Source organism: Saccopteryx bilineata, chromosome 3 (genome assembly GCF_036850765.1).
Source record: "Saccopteryx bilineata isolate mSacBil1 chromosome 3, mSacBil1_pri_phased_curated, whole genome shotgun sequence".
In the NCBI taxonomy this organism is placed as follows: domain Eukaryota; kingdom Metazoa; phylum Chordata; class Mammalia; order Chiroptera; family Emballonuridae; genus Saccopteryx; species Saccopteryx bilineata.
The window spans coordinates 265,263,919-265,282,986 of NC_089492.1; the positions used below are offsets into that span (position 1 = coordinate 265,263,919).

Sequence of the window (19,068 nt, forward strand, 5' to 3'; positions counted from 1 at the left end):
CACTTCAGGCACTAAAAATAGCTCGGTTGTGAGCATGGCCCCAGATGGGCAGAGCGTTGGCCCTCAGACAGGGGTTACCAGGTGGATCCTGGCTGGAGTACATGAGGGAACCTGTCTCTCTATCTTCTTTCCTCTCACTTGGAAAAGAAGAAAGAAAAAAAGTAAAATAAATCTTAAAAAAAAGATTCATCAAAAAATTATTTTCTTGGAACAAAAATGATTAAACACTTGGGTTTTCTAAAGAGACTTGTATAAATATGGAGCTGCAAAGATACATAAAGTTGAATTATCTGGAATCATTTTGCTGCCTATAGTCTTCAGCAAGATCACAAAGTGCTCAAAAATTCTTTGGCCTTTTAAACCAGACTATCATGTTTATCTTTAAAGTCTTCATTAGGCCTGACCTGTGGTGGCACAGTGGATAAAGTATTGACCTGGAATGCTGAGATCACTGGTTCAAAACCCTGGGCTTGCCTGGTCAAGGCACATATGAGAGTGGATGCTTCTTGCTCCTCCCTCTGTTTTCTCTCTCTCTCTCAATCTCTCTCTCTCTCTCTCTCTCTCTTCCCCCTCTATAAAATGAATTAAAATAAAGTCTTGCCTGACCAGGTGGTGTCATAGTAGATAGAGCATCAGACTGGGACATGGAAGACCCAGGTTCGAAACCCCGAGGTCGCTGGCTTGAGCATGGGATCATAGACATGATGCCATTGTCGCTGGCTTGAGCCAAGGTCACTAATTTGAGCAAGGAGTCACTCACTCTGCTGCGCCCCCCCCCATCAAAGCACATATGAGAAAGCAATCATTGAACAACTAAGGAGACTAAAGGAGCTGCAACAAAGAATTGATGCTTCTCATCTCTCTCCTTTCTGTCTGTCTCTCCCTATCTGTTCCTCTCTCTCTCTCTCTCTGTCAATAAATAAATAAAGTCTTCATTAACAACAGGTGTTAAGATAGGCACTTCTTGTAGATCAAAGTTGGTTTTTCAGTGTTCTATGTAGTAGCCAGCTTCCATGCTTATAGTGAAGCTTCTCTAAATATTCAAGAGGAATAAATACCCTGTTCTTCATTTCTTCCCCATAAACCAAGCATTTCTCTACAGTGGCTCAAAGATAAACGATTCCTTCCAACTCAAGGCTCTGGCAAAACTGGTTATTCATCCAGTCATGCCAGACTTAATAAACTGCCTACTCTGTTTCATTCATGCAGTCAGTCAGATTCATACAAATTAGATAGAAAAATATACCTGTCATTCACTATACAGAGATCCTTCAAAACATAATAGGTGCCTGACCGGGCGGTGGCACAGGGGATAGAGCATCAGACTGGGATGCAGAAAACCCAGGTTCGAGACCCCGAGATCGCCAGCTTGAGCGAGGGCTCATCTGGTTTGAGCAAAAATCTCACCAGCTTGAGCCCAAGCTTGCTGGCTCAAGCAAGGGATTACTCGGTCTACTGAAGGCCCGTGGTCAAGGCACGTATGAGAAAGCAATCAATGAACAATTAAGGTGTTGCAATGTGCAACGAAAAACTAATGATTGATGCTTCTCATCTCTCCGTTCCTGTCTGTCTATCCCTCTCTCTGACTCTCTCTCTATATAAAAAAATAAAAAAATAATAATAATAAAATTTAAAAAACCATAACAGGTTTCTCCATATCTTTGAGTTTGTCATTTAGAGAGGCAAGTGAGCTCATATTCAACTGAGGCTGACATATGACTGGAGGTAAAAGATCATCATTCAGGTTTCTCATACATCATCTGAAAAACATTCCCATCACTTCTGCGATGTTGTCAGTTCCTGAAATGTAACTCAAATGCTTTGAACATTCCCAATCCTGGCCAACTTGTTTAAGGGTATTCACAAATGTTGGCTTCCCTGCAGCAATGTTCCCTTCTAGGGAAATTTTCCTGTGGCAGCTTCCATTAGAGCTGGTCACAGGAGATGCGAAGCTCCTATTGAGTGGGGTGGCCATTCTTCATCTCCTGGCGGCCCAGAGCACATCCAGCAGGGAGAGACGGGAAGTGACCACAGGTGCATGCGCTGCCACACAGAAAGTGGTCTGACTTGCAGGCTGGACTCCAGGAGTGTTTTACGTTCCTCCCGCTGGTCTCTGGGTTTGATTTTGACCCATGGAAGCAGCTGCTGACAGGGGTGCACCTATGGCTGGGGTGCAGCTGTGGCGGGGCGCCCACCCAGCCATAGTTCCTCCAGCCTCTTGGCTTTCGCCTGCCCAAGCTATGTGCGCTCCTGGCACGTGGGGTCATGGCTGCTTCAGTATTTAATGTTGTTCTGGTTGAAGTACATGAAGAAAATAATTTCACATAGATATAAGGTTGGAAAAGGTGCCTCTCTTGAGAAGCTTGACTGTGAAAGGTAGAACAAGAGTAGTTTGCATAGAGAAGAAAGTTTTTATTTTTATGATAAGAAGAGATTAACTGTGATCACAGGTAAAAAGAAGGCTCCTGAGGGAGATGGAAATGAATGAGTGAAAGAATCAAGCCTAACTCTTATTGAGTTTCTCCTATATGCCAGGTGCTGTCATACGTTAACGAAGGTCACTCAAACCTTACAATTCTCTGAGATCATTATCTTTTTTTTTTTTCTAACGAGGAACTTGGGCTGAGAGAAGATAAGCAGTTTTTCCAACGCTACACAGAGTGACCTTTAAAAAAATGTAGATCAGGCCCTGGCCGGTTGGCTCAGTGGTAGAGCGTCGGCCTGGCATGCAGAAGACCCGGGTTCGATTCCCGGCCAGGGCACACAGGAGAAGCGCCCATCTGCTTCTCCACCCCTTCCCCTCTCCTTCCTCTCTGTCTCTCTCTTCCCCTCCCACAGCCGAGGCTCCATTGGAGCAAAGATGGCCAGGCGCTGGGGATGGCTCCTTGGCCTCTGCCCCAGGCGTTGGAGTGGCTCCGGGTCGCAACAGAGCGACGCCCCAGAGGGGCAAAGCATCGCCCCCTGGTGGGCAGAGTGTCGCCCCTGGTGGGCGTGCCAGGTGGATCCCGGTCGGGCGCATGCGGGAGTCTGTCTGACTGTCTCTCCCCGTTTCCAGCTTCAGAAAAATACAAAAAAAAAAAAAAAAAAAAAAAATGTAGATCAAATCATGCCACTCCCCTTTGACAGCCTATCATTGCACTTCTGGTAAGAAATGAGAAAACTTGCCTGACCAGTGGTGGCGCAGTGGATAAAGTGTCAACCTGGAAACACTGAGGTTGCCGGTTCAAAACCCTGGGCTTGCCTGGTCAAGGCACATATAGGAGTTATGCTTCCTGCTCCTCCTTTCTGTCTGTCTGTCTGTCTGTCTGTCTCTCCCCCCTCTCTAAAATTAATAAATAAATAAAAATACATATAAAAAAAGAAATGAGAAAACTGAAGCACAGAGAAAATAATTAACTTGTCTAAAGTCATACAGTTTGCAAAGAGGAGATTTGAACCTAGGCACAGCCTCCAGAACCTACATGCCTAACCAAGAAGTCCAAACTCCTTACCCTGGCTTACAAAGTCCTACATGCTCTGGCTCTTGCCTTCCTCTGTGATCTCCTATCATACCACTCATCCTAGTCTTACTGGCCCTTCCATTTTTCATATGGGCCAGCTCATTTCCACCTTGTCCTTCTCATAAACTGGTTCTTCTCATTGCAATGCTCTTCTCCTAGTTTTCACAAGGTTGGCTTTATGTCATTCATCTCAGCTTAGATGTCACCTTATTAGGACATCCCTGACCATTAATAAAAGTCCACCTAGTCTCTATCAGATTACCCTATTTTAATGCTCTGAAGAACTTTTATCATAATTTTCTTGTTTTCTTATAGACACGCAACCTAATAGATTTTAAGGTCATCAAATCAAGGAGCTTGTCTCCTTGGTCACCGCTTTGTCCAGAGCCTTGAAAGGGTCCTGCCACGTGGTGAAGACTCAATGAATATTTGTTGAAAGAATGAATGACTCTAGTGAAGGAGAAAATCCAATGACGTAAGCCGGAGATTGCAGGAGCTTGAGTCGCGGCGCTCGCAAGGCATTCTGGGGATTGTAGTTCGGGATCGGTCCGCGATGGCGCGGGCCTGCGCACTGAGCACTGTCTAGGCTCCGGGAAGATTGAGCGGTTCCGTTGTTACTATGGCTTCTGAGTCCCGCTGCCGGAGGAAAGCCAGCCAGTTAGGTGCCCGCTAGCTTCCGCGGCGACGAGGACAGGGAAGCGGAAAGAATCCCGCGCGGTGCGTTCGGAGAACCCGGGGGCGGAACGCGAGGGTGGGGGTGGGATAGCTCCGGAACTCCGGAACGCGGCCGGGAGCGGCGGAAGCGTCTCCTTTCGGCTTTGCTGAGTATAGTTGCTCTCCCCGGCCCACTCCCGCGGCTCTGTGAGTAAAGGCTCTTCACCATCCCCACTTTATCGATGCGCTAACTGTCTTGAAGAAGCTAAGTGGCTTGCTCGAGGCCTTCCTCCCAGAAAGTGGCAGAGCCCTTCTTAGAGCCCAGGCCTGCCTCTTCGTAGTCGCTGTGCACCCTTCGTACTAGGGAAGCCTGGTGGGATTGCCAGGCCCGTCCTGCCCGGCTCCCAGCCTCCCGCATCAGTGGCGCGGGCTGACTTGCCACACTTAATGCCACCCTGCTCGACCCTGTCGGGATTCTAAGTGAGGGGTTATAAAGTTCCACTCAGAGTCTTAAAAGTAGGGATAGATAAGACAAAGTTACGTTAATAAAGTATCAGGGCATGCTGAAAGCAAAGGAAAGCCCATTCAGTGTGCTGGGATTCTGTTAGCCTCAGTTAGCCTGTGGTTTAATAGATGTGGAAACATGTTCAGAGACGTTAAGTAACTGCCCTAGGTTTACAGAGTTTGTTGGTGGAGCTGAGATTCCAACCTAGGTTTCTCTACCTTCAAAACCTATGTGTTTTTTTGTTTGTTGTTGTTTTCTTTACAGAGACAGAGCGAGAGTCAGAGAGAGGGATAGACAGGGACAGACAGGAACAGAGAGAGATGAGAAGCATCAATCATTAGTTTTTCGTTGTGGTACTTCAGTTCATTGGTTGCTTTCTCACATGTGCCTTGACTGTGGGCCTTCAGCAGACCGAGTAACCCCTTGCTCGAGCCAGCGACCTTGGGTCCGAGCTGGTGAGCTTTGCTCAAACCAGATGAGCCTGCGCTCAAGCTGGCGACCTCGGGGTCTCGAACCTGGGTCCTCCACATCCCAGTCCTATGCTCAATCCACTGCGCCACGGCCTGGTCAGGTACCTATGTGTTTAATAGGCTACCTTTTTTTTTTTTTTTTTTTTAATTTATTTATTTATTACAGAGACAGAGAGTGAGTCAGAAAGAGGGATAGACAGGGACGAAGAGAGATGAGAAGCATCAATCATTAGTTTTTCATTGCGCGTTGCAACACCTTAGTTGTTCATTGACTGCCCTCTCATATGTGCCTTGACCGTGGGCTTTCAGCAGACCGAGTAACCCTTTGCTGGAGCCAGCGACCTTGGGTTCAAGCTGGTGGGCTTTTGCTCAAACCAGATGAGTCCGCACTCAAGCTGGCGACCTCGGGGTCTCGAACCTGGGTCCTTCCGCATCCCAGTCCGACGCTCTATCCACTCCGCCACCGCCTAGTCAGGCTAGGCTACCTTTTTTTTTAATTAATGACCTAAACTTCTACTTACATGGCGGCTGCATTGTGTAGAGCAGTTGTTCTCAGTGAGCCCCAGACCAGCAACATCAACATCAACTGAGAACCTGATAGAAATGCACATTCTTAGGCCCCCACATCAGACCCACTGAGTTAGAAACTGGGCATGGAGCCCAGCACTGTGTTTTAGCAAGTCCTCCAGGTGACTCTAATGCACACTAATGTTTAAGAATTATTGGTGATTCACTGAGGGGTCATGTTAAAATGCAGATTCTTTCAGAGGTTCTTGGAAGGGACCAGAGATTCTGCATTTCTAACATATGCCTGGGTAATGCGGAAACTGCTGGTCCATGGACCATACTTTGAATAGCAAGGGTATAAACTACACCTTAAATCAGGAGTTCTCAAACTTAGATGCACATCAGAATTACTTGGGGAGCTTGTAAAAAATAGGATGTCTGGACCTCACCCCTGACCAAATGAATCAACCCCTGGCTACCCCTGGGGTGTGGCAGCCAGGTACACACCCCCTGGGTGATTCTAACATACAGTGAGTGTTCAGAACCCCTGGTGTGGAGTTTGGAGTAGCACAGCCATATATTTGAATCCCAGCCCTCCATTTATTAACTGTTTGACCTTGGGATGTGATTTAACCTCTCCTGGCCATGTATTTTCCTCGTGTATAAAATGAATGTGAGCAATCCTTGGCTTACAAGGTGGTGAGAGGATTCTATGAGATGTGTACATGAAGCACCTGGCTCATAAGGGTGCTCCAGACCTAAAAATGAGGAAGGTAGGCAAACTAGGGGAAGTCTGTGCTGGGAATTTTGTGTTATAACCTGGTGGAGATGAGTTGGCAACTCTAGCTCCTAGCCTGCTATAGCTGCCATCTGTGTGTCCCTCCCACAAGCAGCCAGCCTCGTGGGAAAATGGCGGTGAGCCACTCAAGGAAGGAACGGACCATCTCCGAGAACAGCCTGATCATCCTGCTGCAGGGCCTCCAGGGCCAGGTAACCACTGTGGACCTCCGGGATGAGAGCGTGGCCCACGGACGCATAGACAACGTCGATGCTTTCATGAACATCCGCCTGGCCAAAGTCACTTACACAGACCGTTGGGGGCATCAGACTGAGCTGGATGACCTCTTTATAACAGGCCGTAATGTCCGTTATGTCCACATCCCAGATGATGTGAACATCACTGAGACCATTGAAAAGCAGCTGCAGGTTATCCATCGTGTGCGCAACTTTCGTAGCCTGGGCCAAGGCCGGCGGGAATTTCCCACCAAAAAGTATAAATGAGCCTGTCCCTTCAGCAAGCCCTCGTCACCACTCAGGTTCCTCCAGAGTTCTACTGAACCAACTGCCTGCCATCCATCCCTAACCAGAACCTGGAAAGGGAGCAGGAGGGCCAGCTCAGAAACTGGTATCTGACAGACAACATGTATCACAGCTGCCTTTCACAGGGTTCTACCTCCCAGACTCACCCTGGGACCCAGAATCCTATTTATCTGTGGCCTCGGGGTAGGTGACAATCCCCCTTTTGATCATTTGCATCTGAATCTCTGGTTTACTGATTCAAGGAATCTGTCCAATAGTTTTAAACCTCTCCCAGTGAGAATTATTTACACTTGGCCTTAGCCACCCCTAAATGTCTCCCTTTCTCTAGCAGTTGTATTTGTTTTCTTATAAAACTAAACTTTGACACAAATAAGTATGTGCCTCATGCTTTCCCTGTTGGTCCTGTGTGCCAGGGTGTTGAGTCTCAAACGTGGCTGCACATTGGAATTGCCTGTCCCACCCTCACCTGTTCGGATTTCATTGATATGGAGTATGGCCTGAGCCTTGGGGTTTTGTAAATTTTGTGTGTGTGTGTGTGACAGAGACAGAGAGTCAGAGAGAGGGACAGACAGGAAGAGAGAGAGATGAGAAGCATCAGTTCTTCACTGCGGCACCTTAGTTCATTGATTGCTTTCTCATACATGCCCTAACCAAGGGGCTACAGCAGAGTGAGTGACCCCTTGCTCAACCCAGTGACCTTGGGCTTCAAGCCAGCGACCGTGGGGCTCAAGCCAGTGACCATGGGGTCATACCTATGATCCCATACTCAAGCAAGTGACCTCATGCTCAAATTCATGGGATGAGCCTGCGCTCAAGCCAGCAACCTTGGGGTTTCGAACCTGGGTCCTCCATGTCCTAGTCCGACAGTCTGTCCACTGTGCCACCACCTGGTCAGGCTAGTTTTTGTAAATTTCTTATATGGTACTAATGTGCAGTAAGTTTAAACAAATAATATGCAGCAAAGTTTAAATAGAATCCTTCAGTCTGCTTAGGTAGAAAGCGGCTTTTCTGTTCTGATTCCCTGTTGAGAGGACTGTTAGTCCCATTACTGTTTCCTGAGGTGAAGAGAGGCTGGAGTAATCCTAAGCCTCTCATCCAACAGCAAGAAGTCAAGTTCCCATTCTGAGAGCCATTGGTTCTTAAGGAAGAAGGGGTTCTGGAAGTTAGAACCCAAGTCTTTGTAGTCACTGCCTCACAGGCAAACGCCATCTCAGTTAAAGCAGCTCTGTCCTGTGGAACTGGAGAATTTGTCTTCAGACATCCACAGAGCAGCTGTTATGTGCCAGGCCTTCTGAGCACACTTTAAGAAGAGGGGTGTATAATCTAGTGGGAGAGGTGGTCAAGAACCACAAAAACAGCTTGACCAGGCTGTGGTGCAATGGATAAAGCATCAGCCTGGAATTCTGAGGACCCAGGTTTGAAACCCCGAGATTGCCTGCTTGAGCGTAGAATCATCTGGCTTCAACCCAGAGGTCGCCACTTGAAGCCCAAGGTCACTGGCTTGAACAAGGGATCAGTGGCTTGGCTGGAGCCCCCCAGTCAAGGCACATATGAGAAAGCAGTCAATGAGCAACTAAGGTGTCGCAACTATGAGTTGATGCTTTTCGTCTCTCTCCTTGTCTGTCTGTGTGTCTCTCTTGCTAAAATAAATAAATAAATAATAATTTAAAAAAGAACCACAAAAAAACGAAATTCAGCCTGAGAACTGCTTCAGCAGAGTTTTGAATAAGGCAGGGCCCTTCACCTTAAGATGCTGTCATTCCGGCCCTGGCTGGTTGGCTCAGCGGTGGAGCGTCGGCCTGGCGTGCAGGGGACCCGGGTTCGATTCCCGGCCAGGGCACATAGGAGAAGCACTCATTTGCTTCTCCACCCCCCCTTCCTCTCTGTCTCTCTCTTCCCCTCCCACAGCCGAGGCTCCATTGGAGCAAAGATGGCCCGGGCGCTGGGGATGGCTCCTTGGCCACTGCCCCAGGCGCTGGAGTGGCTCTGGTCACGCAGAGCGACACCCCGGAGGGGCAGAGCTTCGCCCCATGGTGGGCGTGCCGGGTGGATCCTGGTCGGGCGCATGCGGGAGCCTGTCTGACTGTCTCCCTATTTCCAGCTTCAGAAGAAAAAAAAAAAAAAAGGCTGTCATTCCATTTTTTATTTTTATGTTTTTATTTTAGAGGAAGGGAGAGAGAAACATCACTTTGTTGTTCCACTTACGTGTTCATTGATTGATTCTTGTATGTGCTATGACTGGGGACCAACTCACAACCTTGGTGTATTGGGATGACGCTCTAACCAACTGAGCTACCCAGCCAGAGCCAAGATGCTGTTATTTCTTGAGGGAGATTTGAGAGGAGTGTTCATTTGGGCACTAGCAGCCCAAGGTCATTGCATTGATACCCCTTTGTCAAAGTGTTGTCCTTGGACTACCTTATCAGCACCAGCTGTGACGTATTCCAGAGGAACCACTTCCCTGGTTCTTCTTTCCCCCAAATTGAACCCAGGACTCTGCGTTCATTTAAATTTAAACTGAGCCTGACCAGGTGGTGGTGCAGTGGGTAGAGCGTTGAACTGGGATGTGGAGGACCCAGGTTTGAGACCCCGAGGTCACCAGCTTGAGCGCAGGCTCATCTGGTTTGAGCAAAAGCTCACCAGCTTGGACCCAAGGTCGCTGGCTCAAGCAAGGGGTTACTCGGTCTGCTGAAGGCCCGTGGTCAAGGCACATATGAGAAAGCAATCAATGAACAACTAAGGTGTCGCAACGAAAAACTGATGATTGATGCTTCTCATCTCTCTGTTCCTGTGTGTCTGTCCCTGTCTATCCCTCTCTCTGACTCTCTCTCCGTCCCTGGGGGGGGGGGGGTTAAATTTAAACTGAGAAGGAGCCTGCCATTTTTTTTTCTCATGGCAGAGACAGAATCAGAGAGAGGTACAGATAGGGACAGACAGACAGGAAGGGAGAGAGATGAGAAACATCAATTCTTCGTTGTGGTTCCTTAGTTGTTCATTCATTGATTTCTCATATGTGCTTTGATCGGGAGGTTACAGCCGACCGACTGACCCCTTGCTCAAGCCAGCAACCTTGGGCTCAAGCTGGTGAGCCTTGCTCAAACCAGATGAACTCGCGCTCAAGCTGGCGACCTCGGGTTCTCGAACCTGGGTCCTCCACATCCCAGTCCAATTCTCTATCCACTGCGCCACTGCCTGGTCAAGCGGAGCCTGCCATTTAAAGAACAAGGAACTCGCCATGATGCTTCTGATACTGTGTTTCATGATGGCCAAAGGGTTGTAGAAACTGCTTAGACTCAGCCCTTTGTCTTCAGGAGAGAACAGTGGATTCCATTGTGGAGAAAACCACTTCTTTTGAGTTCCTAAGCCCCTCAGACAGCTAGAGTTAAAGGGAGCATCACCACAGGGTGCCTGCGGATAAGAGAAAGGGCAGGCACAAAAGGGAGGTCCCCACCATGGAAATATTCACATATAGCCAGTGGAGAGAGAGCCACCCCTTCTGGAATGAAGAACTGGTGGGAGCCCCCACAGCAGCCTCTTTTGCAAAAATTTCTTCAAGAGGGCTTATGCTATGCCTGACCAGGCGGTGGCGCAGTGGATAGAGCATCGGACTGGGATGCAGAAGGACCCAGGTTCGAGACCCCGAGGTCGCCAGCTTGAGTGCGGGCTCATCTGGTTTGAGCAAGGCTCACCAGCTTGGACCCAAGATCGCTGGCTCCAGCAAGGGGTTGCTCGATCTGCTGAAGGCCTGCGGTCAAGGCACATGTGAGAAAGCAATCAATGAACAACTAAGGTGTTGCAATACGCAATGAAAACTAATGATTGATACTTCTCATTTCTCTCTGTTTCTGTGTCTGTCCCTGTCTCCCCCTCTCTCTGACTCGCTCTCTGTCTCTGTAAAAAATAAAAATAAAAAATTATATATATAAAAAAAGAGGGCTGCCTGACCAGGCGGTGGCGCAGTGGATAGAGCGTTGGACTAGGATGCAGAGGACCCAGGTTCGAGACCCTGAGGTCGCCAGCTTGAGCGTGGGCTCATCTGGTTTGAGCAAAAGCTCACCAGCTTGAACCCAAGGTCGCTGGCTCCAGCAAGGTGTTACTCGGTCTGCTGAAGGCCCGCAGTCAAGGCACGTATGAGAAAGCAATCAATGAACAACTAAGGTGTTGCAATGTGCAATGAAAAACTAATGATTGATGCTTCTCATCTCTCTCCGCTCCTGTCTGTCTGTCCCTGTCTATCCCTCTCTCTGATTCACTCTCTGTCTCTGTAAAAAATAAAAATAAAAATAAAATTAAAAAAAAAAAAAGAGGGCTTATGCTATGAGTTTGGCCTAGGGATGGAGGAGAGGTCTAGCTCAGGCTTCTAAGTGGTGTGCCGGGGCTTCTACATTCTCAGCAGAGCAAGAGAGAGAGCCCCCAGGCCAGGGAGGGAGGAAGGGCCAGTGCAGATTGCTCAGAAGAAAGGCTCAGGACAATTCATAACCATCATGAGCCAGACCCCGGCAGAGCCACTATCGTGCCAGGCAAGGCACAGGGAGGGTGGGTGGGAAGGAGAGGACCAGGCCCCGCTGAAACGCTCATGCTGAATCCCTGGATAGAGCAGAGCTAAGTCTTCAAGCCCCAATGTTATAGGTCTTAGCATCTGGCCCTGGATTGCTGGGAAAAGCTGTCAGGAACCCAAGGAGGGACCGAGGGAACTTGGTATCCACCAGGCAATTGTAAGCCAGGAATGCCCTCGCTGCCACCAATCAGTTATCCCACAAGTAATTCTAGTCACAGTGCTAGCTACATACATCATCATCAAGGAACAGCAAGGTGGACAAAGGTTCTGCCCTCAGGGAACTGCCCTCATGGGGGAGACTAACAATAAACAAAAAATCTATAAAAATATTTATAAATGTCATGAAGGAAATAAACGGCATTTAGAGAGAGTAGAGAGGTGGCTTTATTTTGGAAAGCGTGGTCTGAAGAAGTGAAGTTTAAACTGAGAAGGAGCCTGCCATTTAGAAAGCCAAAGGAAGCAGAGGAAACTGCCAGTGCAAAGGTCCTGAGGTAGGAAAGCTTGAGAGAGGGCAATCACAAGAGTACTATTGTGACTATTGAGACAGGAGAAACGGGAGAGGCAAGGCAAATAATGCACAGACCTGTGGGTAAGGAATGTAGCTGGTTCCAATTTCTGGTGTATAAGAACTATAACTAGGCCCTGGCCGGTTGGCTCAGCGGTAGAGCGTCAACCTGGCATGCGGGAGACCCAAGGTTGTTGGCTCGAGCAAGGGGTTACTCGGTCTGCTGAAGGCCCATGGTCAAGGCACATATGAGAAAGCAATTAATGAACAACTAAGGTGTCACAATGAAAAACTGATGATTGATGCTTCTCATCTCTCTCAGTTCCTGTCTCTCCCTATCTGTCCCTCTCTCTGACTCTCTGTCCTTGTTAAAAAAAAAAAAAATATATATATATATAATATATATCTATATCTATATATAACAAATTTTCTCTAACTGGACTGAATTTATATTTTGCTTCACTCAGCCAGAATGGCAGAAACTTTTTTTTTTTTTTTTTTTGGTGACAGAGAGGAACAGACAGATAGTAAGGGAGAGAAATGAGAAACATCAATTCTTCATTGCAGCACCTTAGTTGTTCATTGATTACTTACTCACATGTGCCTTGACCTGGTGCTACAGCAGACTGAGTGACCCCTTGCTTGAGCCAGCGACCTTGGGCTCAAGCTGGTGAGCTTTGTTCAAACCAGATGAGCCCATGCTCAAGCTGGCAACCTCGGGGTCTCGAACCTGGGTCATCCACATCCCAGTCCGATGCTCTATCCACTGCGCCACCGCCTGGTCAGGTCAGAATGGCAGAAACTTAATTGCACTCACTTCAAGCCTTCCTCACCCTCTCCCCGACTTCCCTTGGAATTAGTTGAATTCTAGGGCAGTGGTCCCCAACCATTTTTGGGCCACGGACCGGTTTAATATCAGAAAATATTTTCGTGGCCCTGGCCAGTTGGCTCAGCAGTAGAGCGTCGGCCTGGCGTGCAGGAGTCCCGGGTTCGATTCCCGGCCAGGGCACACAGGAGAAGCGCCCATCTGCTTCTCCACCCCTCCCCCTCTCCTTCCTCTCTGTATCTCTCTTCCCCTCCCCCAGCAAGGCTCCATTGGAGCAAAGATGGCCTGGGCGCTGGGGATGGTTCTGTGGCCTCTGCCTCAGGCGCTAGAATGGCTCTGGATGCATCAGAGCGACGCCCCAGAGGGGCAAAGCATCGTCCCCTGGTGGGCATGCCGGGTAGATCCCGGTCGGGCGCATGCGGGAGTCTGACTGTCTCCCTGTTTCCAGCTTCGGAGAAATGAAAAAAAAAAAAAATTTCATGGACTGGCCTTTAGGGTGGGATGGATAAATGTATCATGTGACCGAGACAAGCGTCAAGAGTGAGTCTTAGACTAATGTAACAGAGGGAATCTGGTCTTTTTTTTTTATTTTATTCATTTTAGAGAGGAGAGGGAGAGACAGAGAGAGAGAGAGAAAGAGAGAGGAGAGACAGAGAGAGAGAAGGGGGGGAGGAGCTGGAAGCATCAACTCCCATATGTGCCTTGACCAGGCAAGCCCAGGGTTTTGAACCGGCAACCTCAGCATTTCCAGGTTGACGCTTTATCCACTGCGCCACCACAGGTCAGGCGGGAATCTGGTCATTTTTTAAAAATAAAACATCGTTCAGACTTAAATATAAATAAAACGGAAATAATGTAAGTTATTTATTCTTTCTCTGCAGACCGGTACCAAATGGCCCACGGACCAGTACCAGTCCGCAGCCCAGGGGTTGGGGACCACTGTTCTAGGGCACTTCCTTTCAAGATGCCAAAGCATGGGAAGGGTAGTCTGATCTGGTGGTCTTCCACTCATACTAGCGTCCACTGATGTCCCTGTTTTTTCTGGCCTTTTGTTTTCGGTCCACATGTTGCACAGACCCATGTGGGTTTTGTTCTAGTGTTTTGTTAATTGCCCGCTCCGGCTGCTGTTGAGTTGCTCCTCTCTGACCAAAAGGCCTCCTGACCTCCCCTTCCAGTGTAACCCACCCCCCTCTCAATGTTCAGATTTTTATTCTACTTTTCCCAAGCAAGTCAATCCCAAATTCTTAGGGTCATGGGTAAGTTAGGCCCTGTTTGCCCAAATGCAGCATATAGCTGTCTCTTCAGGTTTTGTTACATCTTGGTGCTCCACCAGGAAAGGAGTCCAGCTTCTCCTGCTTTCCAGTCCCTGAGCCCTGCTGGTCCCCAGCAGCTACAGGGCTGCGGAGACTCCTCTCTTCTCAGGGACCACTGCCCCCAAGCCAGTATCCCAAATCCCCCTGTTACAGTTCTCTAAATTTGTATCTGCTTAGAAATTCTTTCCATTCCTCCCTGAAGGCTAAGCCTTTAGAATTCAGAAGCTAAAAATGAACTCTGCATTCTGTCATATCATTTGTTTCCTGACGTCAAGAGTGCAGATTAACCTATCTGCATAATGGAAAGGCCCAGGGACACCAAGGAAGAGATAAAAAAAACAACAAAACATATTTCAAATGTCATCACGTCATCTGAGTTTGGGTTTTGTGCCATGCATATGTGGCCTTTGTTCAAGCCCATATGTACATCAATGGTGGGGGGTCCTCATTGATAACTGAGCCCTTAGGAATTTGAGTGCTCAGGGAATATGGCATGTCCCCTCCCTCCCCTCCTGTTCCTGCAGAGAACAATACAGGGTCTCTCTCTTATTTGCGGTAGGGGACTACTACCAGGGGACTGGGGAGAGCTGGGCAGGTAAGCAGCTTGAAGTTCACATCTCCCTGATACATCTCCGGCACTCAGCTGGATGGGACTTGAAGGGACTTGAAGGAGAACATCCAGTTCAGTGAGTTCCAGCCTGGCATCCCTGGCTGAAGGATCCCTGAGGGCAGTAGGGGTCCCTTGAATTCTTATCAGTGTTCCAGAATAACCCAGAGAAACAGCACAGGGTATGTGAAAGGTAAAGAAGCTAGCTCGGTCTCTGCATTGGGCTGGAATTATACCAACAGTATGGTGGTCCTCTGGCTTGCTCCTCCTGATCCCAGCTATGCTATGAGGTTTTAACCAATAAAAGGGGAGAAATGACTTGATGTAGGTTGTACAGGAGACAAAATCTTACCAAATGTGAGACTCACATGGAGGGAAAATACTAGAAGGTAAGAAGGTTGGGAATCACTGATCCTGTCTAACTCTTGTCATTTTACAGCTGAGGAAACATGCCCAGTTCCCTCAGAGGGAAAGGGAAGGGACTTTCGTCAGGCCCCATGATTAAGTTAACAGCAGAATGCCAAAATGGTCATCATAAGTAGCTACCGCTTGTTGAGTCTCCCTGTGTGCCAGGCCATGTGCCAGGGCCATACATGCTCCAGGAGGGCAAAGCTGTAGTCTGTTTGGTCCCACTGGATCTCCAGGATCTAACTCAGTGCTCTGCACCTAGCAGGCCCTCCATAAATCTTTGTGAAATGAAAGAATCACCTCATTTCATCATTCCGACAACCCTGGAGGTATATATTAATAGCCCCATCTTACAGATAAGCAAACAGACCCAAAGAGGTTAAATGATTTGCTCAAGGTCGAAGAGCCAGTGAACAGCACTGTGGGGATCTGAAATCAAGTCTGTATGACTCAAACTCCATGACACTACACTATACTATTCTGCTTCCCTGCACTCCTGACATCACACTGATGACAGTAAGATAAGTAGTGCCCTGCTCATCTCAGTTGGAGTACCCAGCCACCAAGTATGGGCCTGGCACTCAAAACTTGCCATATGTAGGCCTTGGGCTTGGCCACAAAAAGAAGCCAGAAGCCAGCCAGTAAGAAGGATCTGCTGGGTTTCAGAAGCCTGAGTAAGCTCATCAGGGTTGAAGGTCTCCTCCTCTCCTTCTGTGATAGGCAGATCTGCCTATACCTCATCTAGCAAGCATCTCATGCTGTTGTGACAAGTGTCACTTTGCTTTGACAGCACTGTCTGCCAGTATGCCCAGAGTTGGAGAGCCAGCAGGAGAGTATATCACTGTGTGTGTGTGTGTGTGTGTGTTCACACACACACACACACACACACACCCCAGTTTCATGTTGGTGTCCTGATGACAGACAGTTTTTCATTTCCTCTGGCTGGCACCTTTAGTTTCTATTCATTACCTCTTCTCCTCCCCTCTTTCTCTTCCTCCTCCTCTCCTTTGTTAAAATCCTATATTTTGAATCAGCTCAGAGTCTCCTGGGGTAGGGAAGGTGGTGTCAGCTCCTAGTGATTCATCTAGCTGATAATTAGAGCTCTGGAAAACCCAAAACTCATTCCTGTCAGAGTCAGGGCTTCCGGAATCCCTAGGCTTTTCCCTTTTTCAGAGAGGAGAGCTTTGGGGACAAGGGTTTGGCTTCTTTGTGCCTGACTTTCTGCCATTCACTGTATCAGAGCTCTGTGACTGATTTGAGTATGAGCACTCTTACTCACCAGGTCCTGTGAGAAGTTGTTTCCGCACTCACTGGACCCTCACAGGGATCCCACAAAGTGTTATCCCTATTTTGATAGATGAGGAAGGTTAAAGAATTTACACTCATCACTCAGCTTATAGAGAATGCAGTTTAAGGATTCAAATCTAATCTTTTCAGAATCTGTCAGAGTTGTTTCAGATCACAGCCCTGCCATTATAAGCTGTGTCTTTGGACAGATTACTTCCCATCTCAGAGATCTAGATTCTTTATCTGTAAGACCCCTAACCTGATGTCTCTGAAGTGCTTAACACAGGGTGTGACACAACAGTGGGAGCTATTCTGATTACTATTGTTATTCAGCCCCATCAGTTCATTGGACACCAGGCATTCAAATAGAGGGACACTGGAGGAGGCAGCCAGTCTCATACACCAACCCTCATGCCCTGGCGCTGCCTGCGTGGAGATGACAAATGCACATACACGTAAGTGCCTGGCCACACGCCCTAGTAAAACCCAGCAGTGCACACAGGCTTGGACATGTGTGTCCACACATGGATGCAGAGTGACCCAGGGGACAGCTGGCAAGACAGTCGGGAGTCACACAGTCATATGCAGCAAGCACTGCAGCTCACACCTCAGAGACAAAGGAGTGAGTGACGGCCATGGTCGCTGGTGCTGCTGCCACTGAGCCTTTTAGCTGCTTCTGCATGCCAGGAGAGGGAAGCCAGTCTCTCAAAGGGCCCCTGTGAGTCACCAGCCTGATGCAATCAATCCCTTTAAAGGGCTCATCTGCTGGTGCAAGAAGCTGATTCATGGAGGGCGTGGTTGCTGGAGGAGGAGGAGAAAGGGACCGAAACTGCAACAGGAGGGGCTGAGGTTAGGTGGCTGGAATCGTTAATAGAGCTCTTCACTGTAAACCTCCCTAGTCAAGACTTCAGAGATCTTCAGATTGAAACGGGGTTTCAACAAAAGCGAGGGGCCCAGAGGGAAATGAATTGTTAGGGCTATGACAGGAATTCCTGTCATTTATTGATTCTAACTGCAGCACTCTCCGCACAGAACTCCAGATATCGAGAAATGGAGATCTAGGAAAAGCCATTTTCTGATAAATATGCTACAACTGGCCGATCTTCCAAAAGTTCAAATCCTGCAGGGCGAGACTGTAGGACACACGAGGTGTGGAGTCAGGGCGGGGGCGGTACCTCAGGCCCAGCCTCTCCGCCGACTTAGATAAACGGTAAGTACCGCCCCTTTAGAGTTTAGTGTCCAATCGTTTTACAGGTCTCGGATCGGACTCCACCTTGAACCAATCCGTAACTGGAATCTGGCCTCTTGTCTGAAGGCTTCCGCCCATTGTCAAGATGGTGCCCAATCCCAATGCCGCGACGCCATAGATACGGGTGAGGGGCGGGGCCCGGAGAGAAGGGCGGGGCTGCGGCTGGGGCCAGGAGGTGGGAGCGGTGCGTCACTTCCGTTGTCAGGTGGCGGCGCCGCAGCTATGGAGGGAGGCGGCGGCGGCGGTGGCAGCTCGGGTGCCTGCGCTGGGAGGCGGCGGTGAGCGGCTCCCACGCCCCCGCCCCGGCCCGGGCCTCCCGGGACGGAGCTCCGAGCAGTCCGGCTCTGGGCTACGGACTATGGGCGAGCAGCACTGAGCACCGGGGGAAGGTGAGGGCGGGGGGTCCGGGAACGAGGAGCCGGGCGGGGGGTGCGGGTTGTTTGGGCGGGCCTTAGCAGCCGTGGCAATGGGACCGTGGTGACAGCCGAGGCCGTCCGGCTGTGATAGAAATTGCAACCGTGAATGCCCCCTCTTCTGCTGGGGTCTGCGAGTTCCCGTCGGCGGGGGTGGGAGCTGCTGCTTGCCGGGGGCGAGGGGCCGCGGGGAGCCTCAGTCTCGCGGAAGCCCTGGGAGAGGAGCACTGTCAGCCTTGCCCGGAGTCACTCCGCAAGTAAGTGAAGGCACCGGCGTTTGAAACTGCCAGGTGTTCCCCAAGAGACCCCGCTGCCTCTCCATGCTTCCCTCTCGATCCGAGAGTGACTTGAAAGTTAGAACGAGTCCCAAGGGAGGGCCAGCTAAGGCTTCCTCCAGGAGTCCTCACCCATTGGCACGGGCATCATCTCTGCTGGGGAATTTTCGCCTCCCGGGCGGCGTTCAGGTGCTGGTCAGAGCTACCTGCTTGCCAGGGCTACGTTTTGGTCGGCCTTTTCCAAGGAGAGAGCCTGCTGCTGCGGTCAGTTTCACCTGTCTTGCCAGGTCAGGCCCGCCCATTCCCACGCCACTTGGCCTCACCTTCCAGCCAGTAGGTTGGGGCGTTCGGATTCCCGATGCAGGGTTCTCGGCCTCCCCCCCCCCCCACTCCCTTGGTTTGATACCCGTTTGTTGGCGGAAGGAAGAGACGACAGCTGCCTTCTGTGGCAGGATAGACTTTGCTCAGTTTTAAGTCACAGGAAGAAACTGGTAGGCATGCTTGGTTTTGAGAGCAGTGGGGAGGACGGTAGTCACTGGGCTGGGCACCTTTCCCTCTTGGTTTAACTTTCATGAGATAAGGAAGAGTAGAATATATAATACTAAGACCAAAATAATTCTTGTTTGTAAACAGTGCTTGTGAGCTGCTCCAACACTCTAATGTCCCTACTG

General features: G+C 49.3%; 2 protein-coding genes and 1 pseudogene across 6 annotated transcripts in view; 2 read left to right on the plus strand and 1 right to left on the minus strand.

The window, feature by feature from the left end:
- Positions 1-326: 326 nt before the first annotated feature.
- LOC136329136 (deoxycytidine kinase-like) lies at positions 327-1,975 on the minus strand (annotated as a pseudogene).
- Positions 1,976-4,044: 2,069 nt separating this feature from the next.
- Positions 4,045-7,344, plus strand: LSM10 (LSM10, U7 small nuclear RNA associated). Of its 4 annotated transcripts, none has more exons than XM_066265077.1 (2): positions 4,045-4,217; positions 6,527-7,344. In XM_066265077.1, the coding sequence occupies exon 2, from the start codon at positions 6,546-6,548 to the stop codon at positions 6,915-6,917; it is 372 nt and encodes a 123-aa protein (XP_066121174.1). In that variant the 5' UTR covers positions 4,045-4,217; positions 6,527-6,545; the 3' UTR covers positions 6,918-7,344. The 4 variants fall into 4 exon arrangements, with proteins under 4 accessions (XP_066121174.1, XP_066121172.1, XP_066121173.1 ...); XM_066265075.1 differs by having other exon boundaries at positions 6,530-7,344; XM_066265076.1 differs by lacking the exon at positions 4,045-4,217 and adding an exon at positions 4,240-4,361 and having other exon boundaries at positions 6,530-7,344.
- A 10,573-nt stretch (positions 7,345-17,917) lies between these two features.
- STK40 (serine/threonine kinase 40) overlaps positions 17,918-19,068 on the plus strand; it is a 42,674-nt gene continuing 41,523 nt past the window's right edge. Inside the window, exon 1 of one of the 2 annotated variants that reach the window (XM_066269636.1) lies at positions 17,918-18,098. The gene's annotated coding sequence lies outside the window, so the exon portion shown is untranslated. Of the gene's footprint in view, positions 18,099-18,297; positions 18,380-19,068 lie in introns of those variants that run through there. The other variant, XM_066269638.1, reaches the window with a different exon arrangement.

What these genes read in the sequence shown, in the direction of transcription:
- LSM10 (XM_066265077.1), top strand. Translation starts at nt 6,546, where the DNA reads ATGGCGGTGAGCCACTCAAGGAAGGAACGGACCATCTCCGAGAACAGC.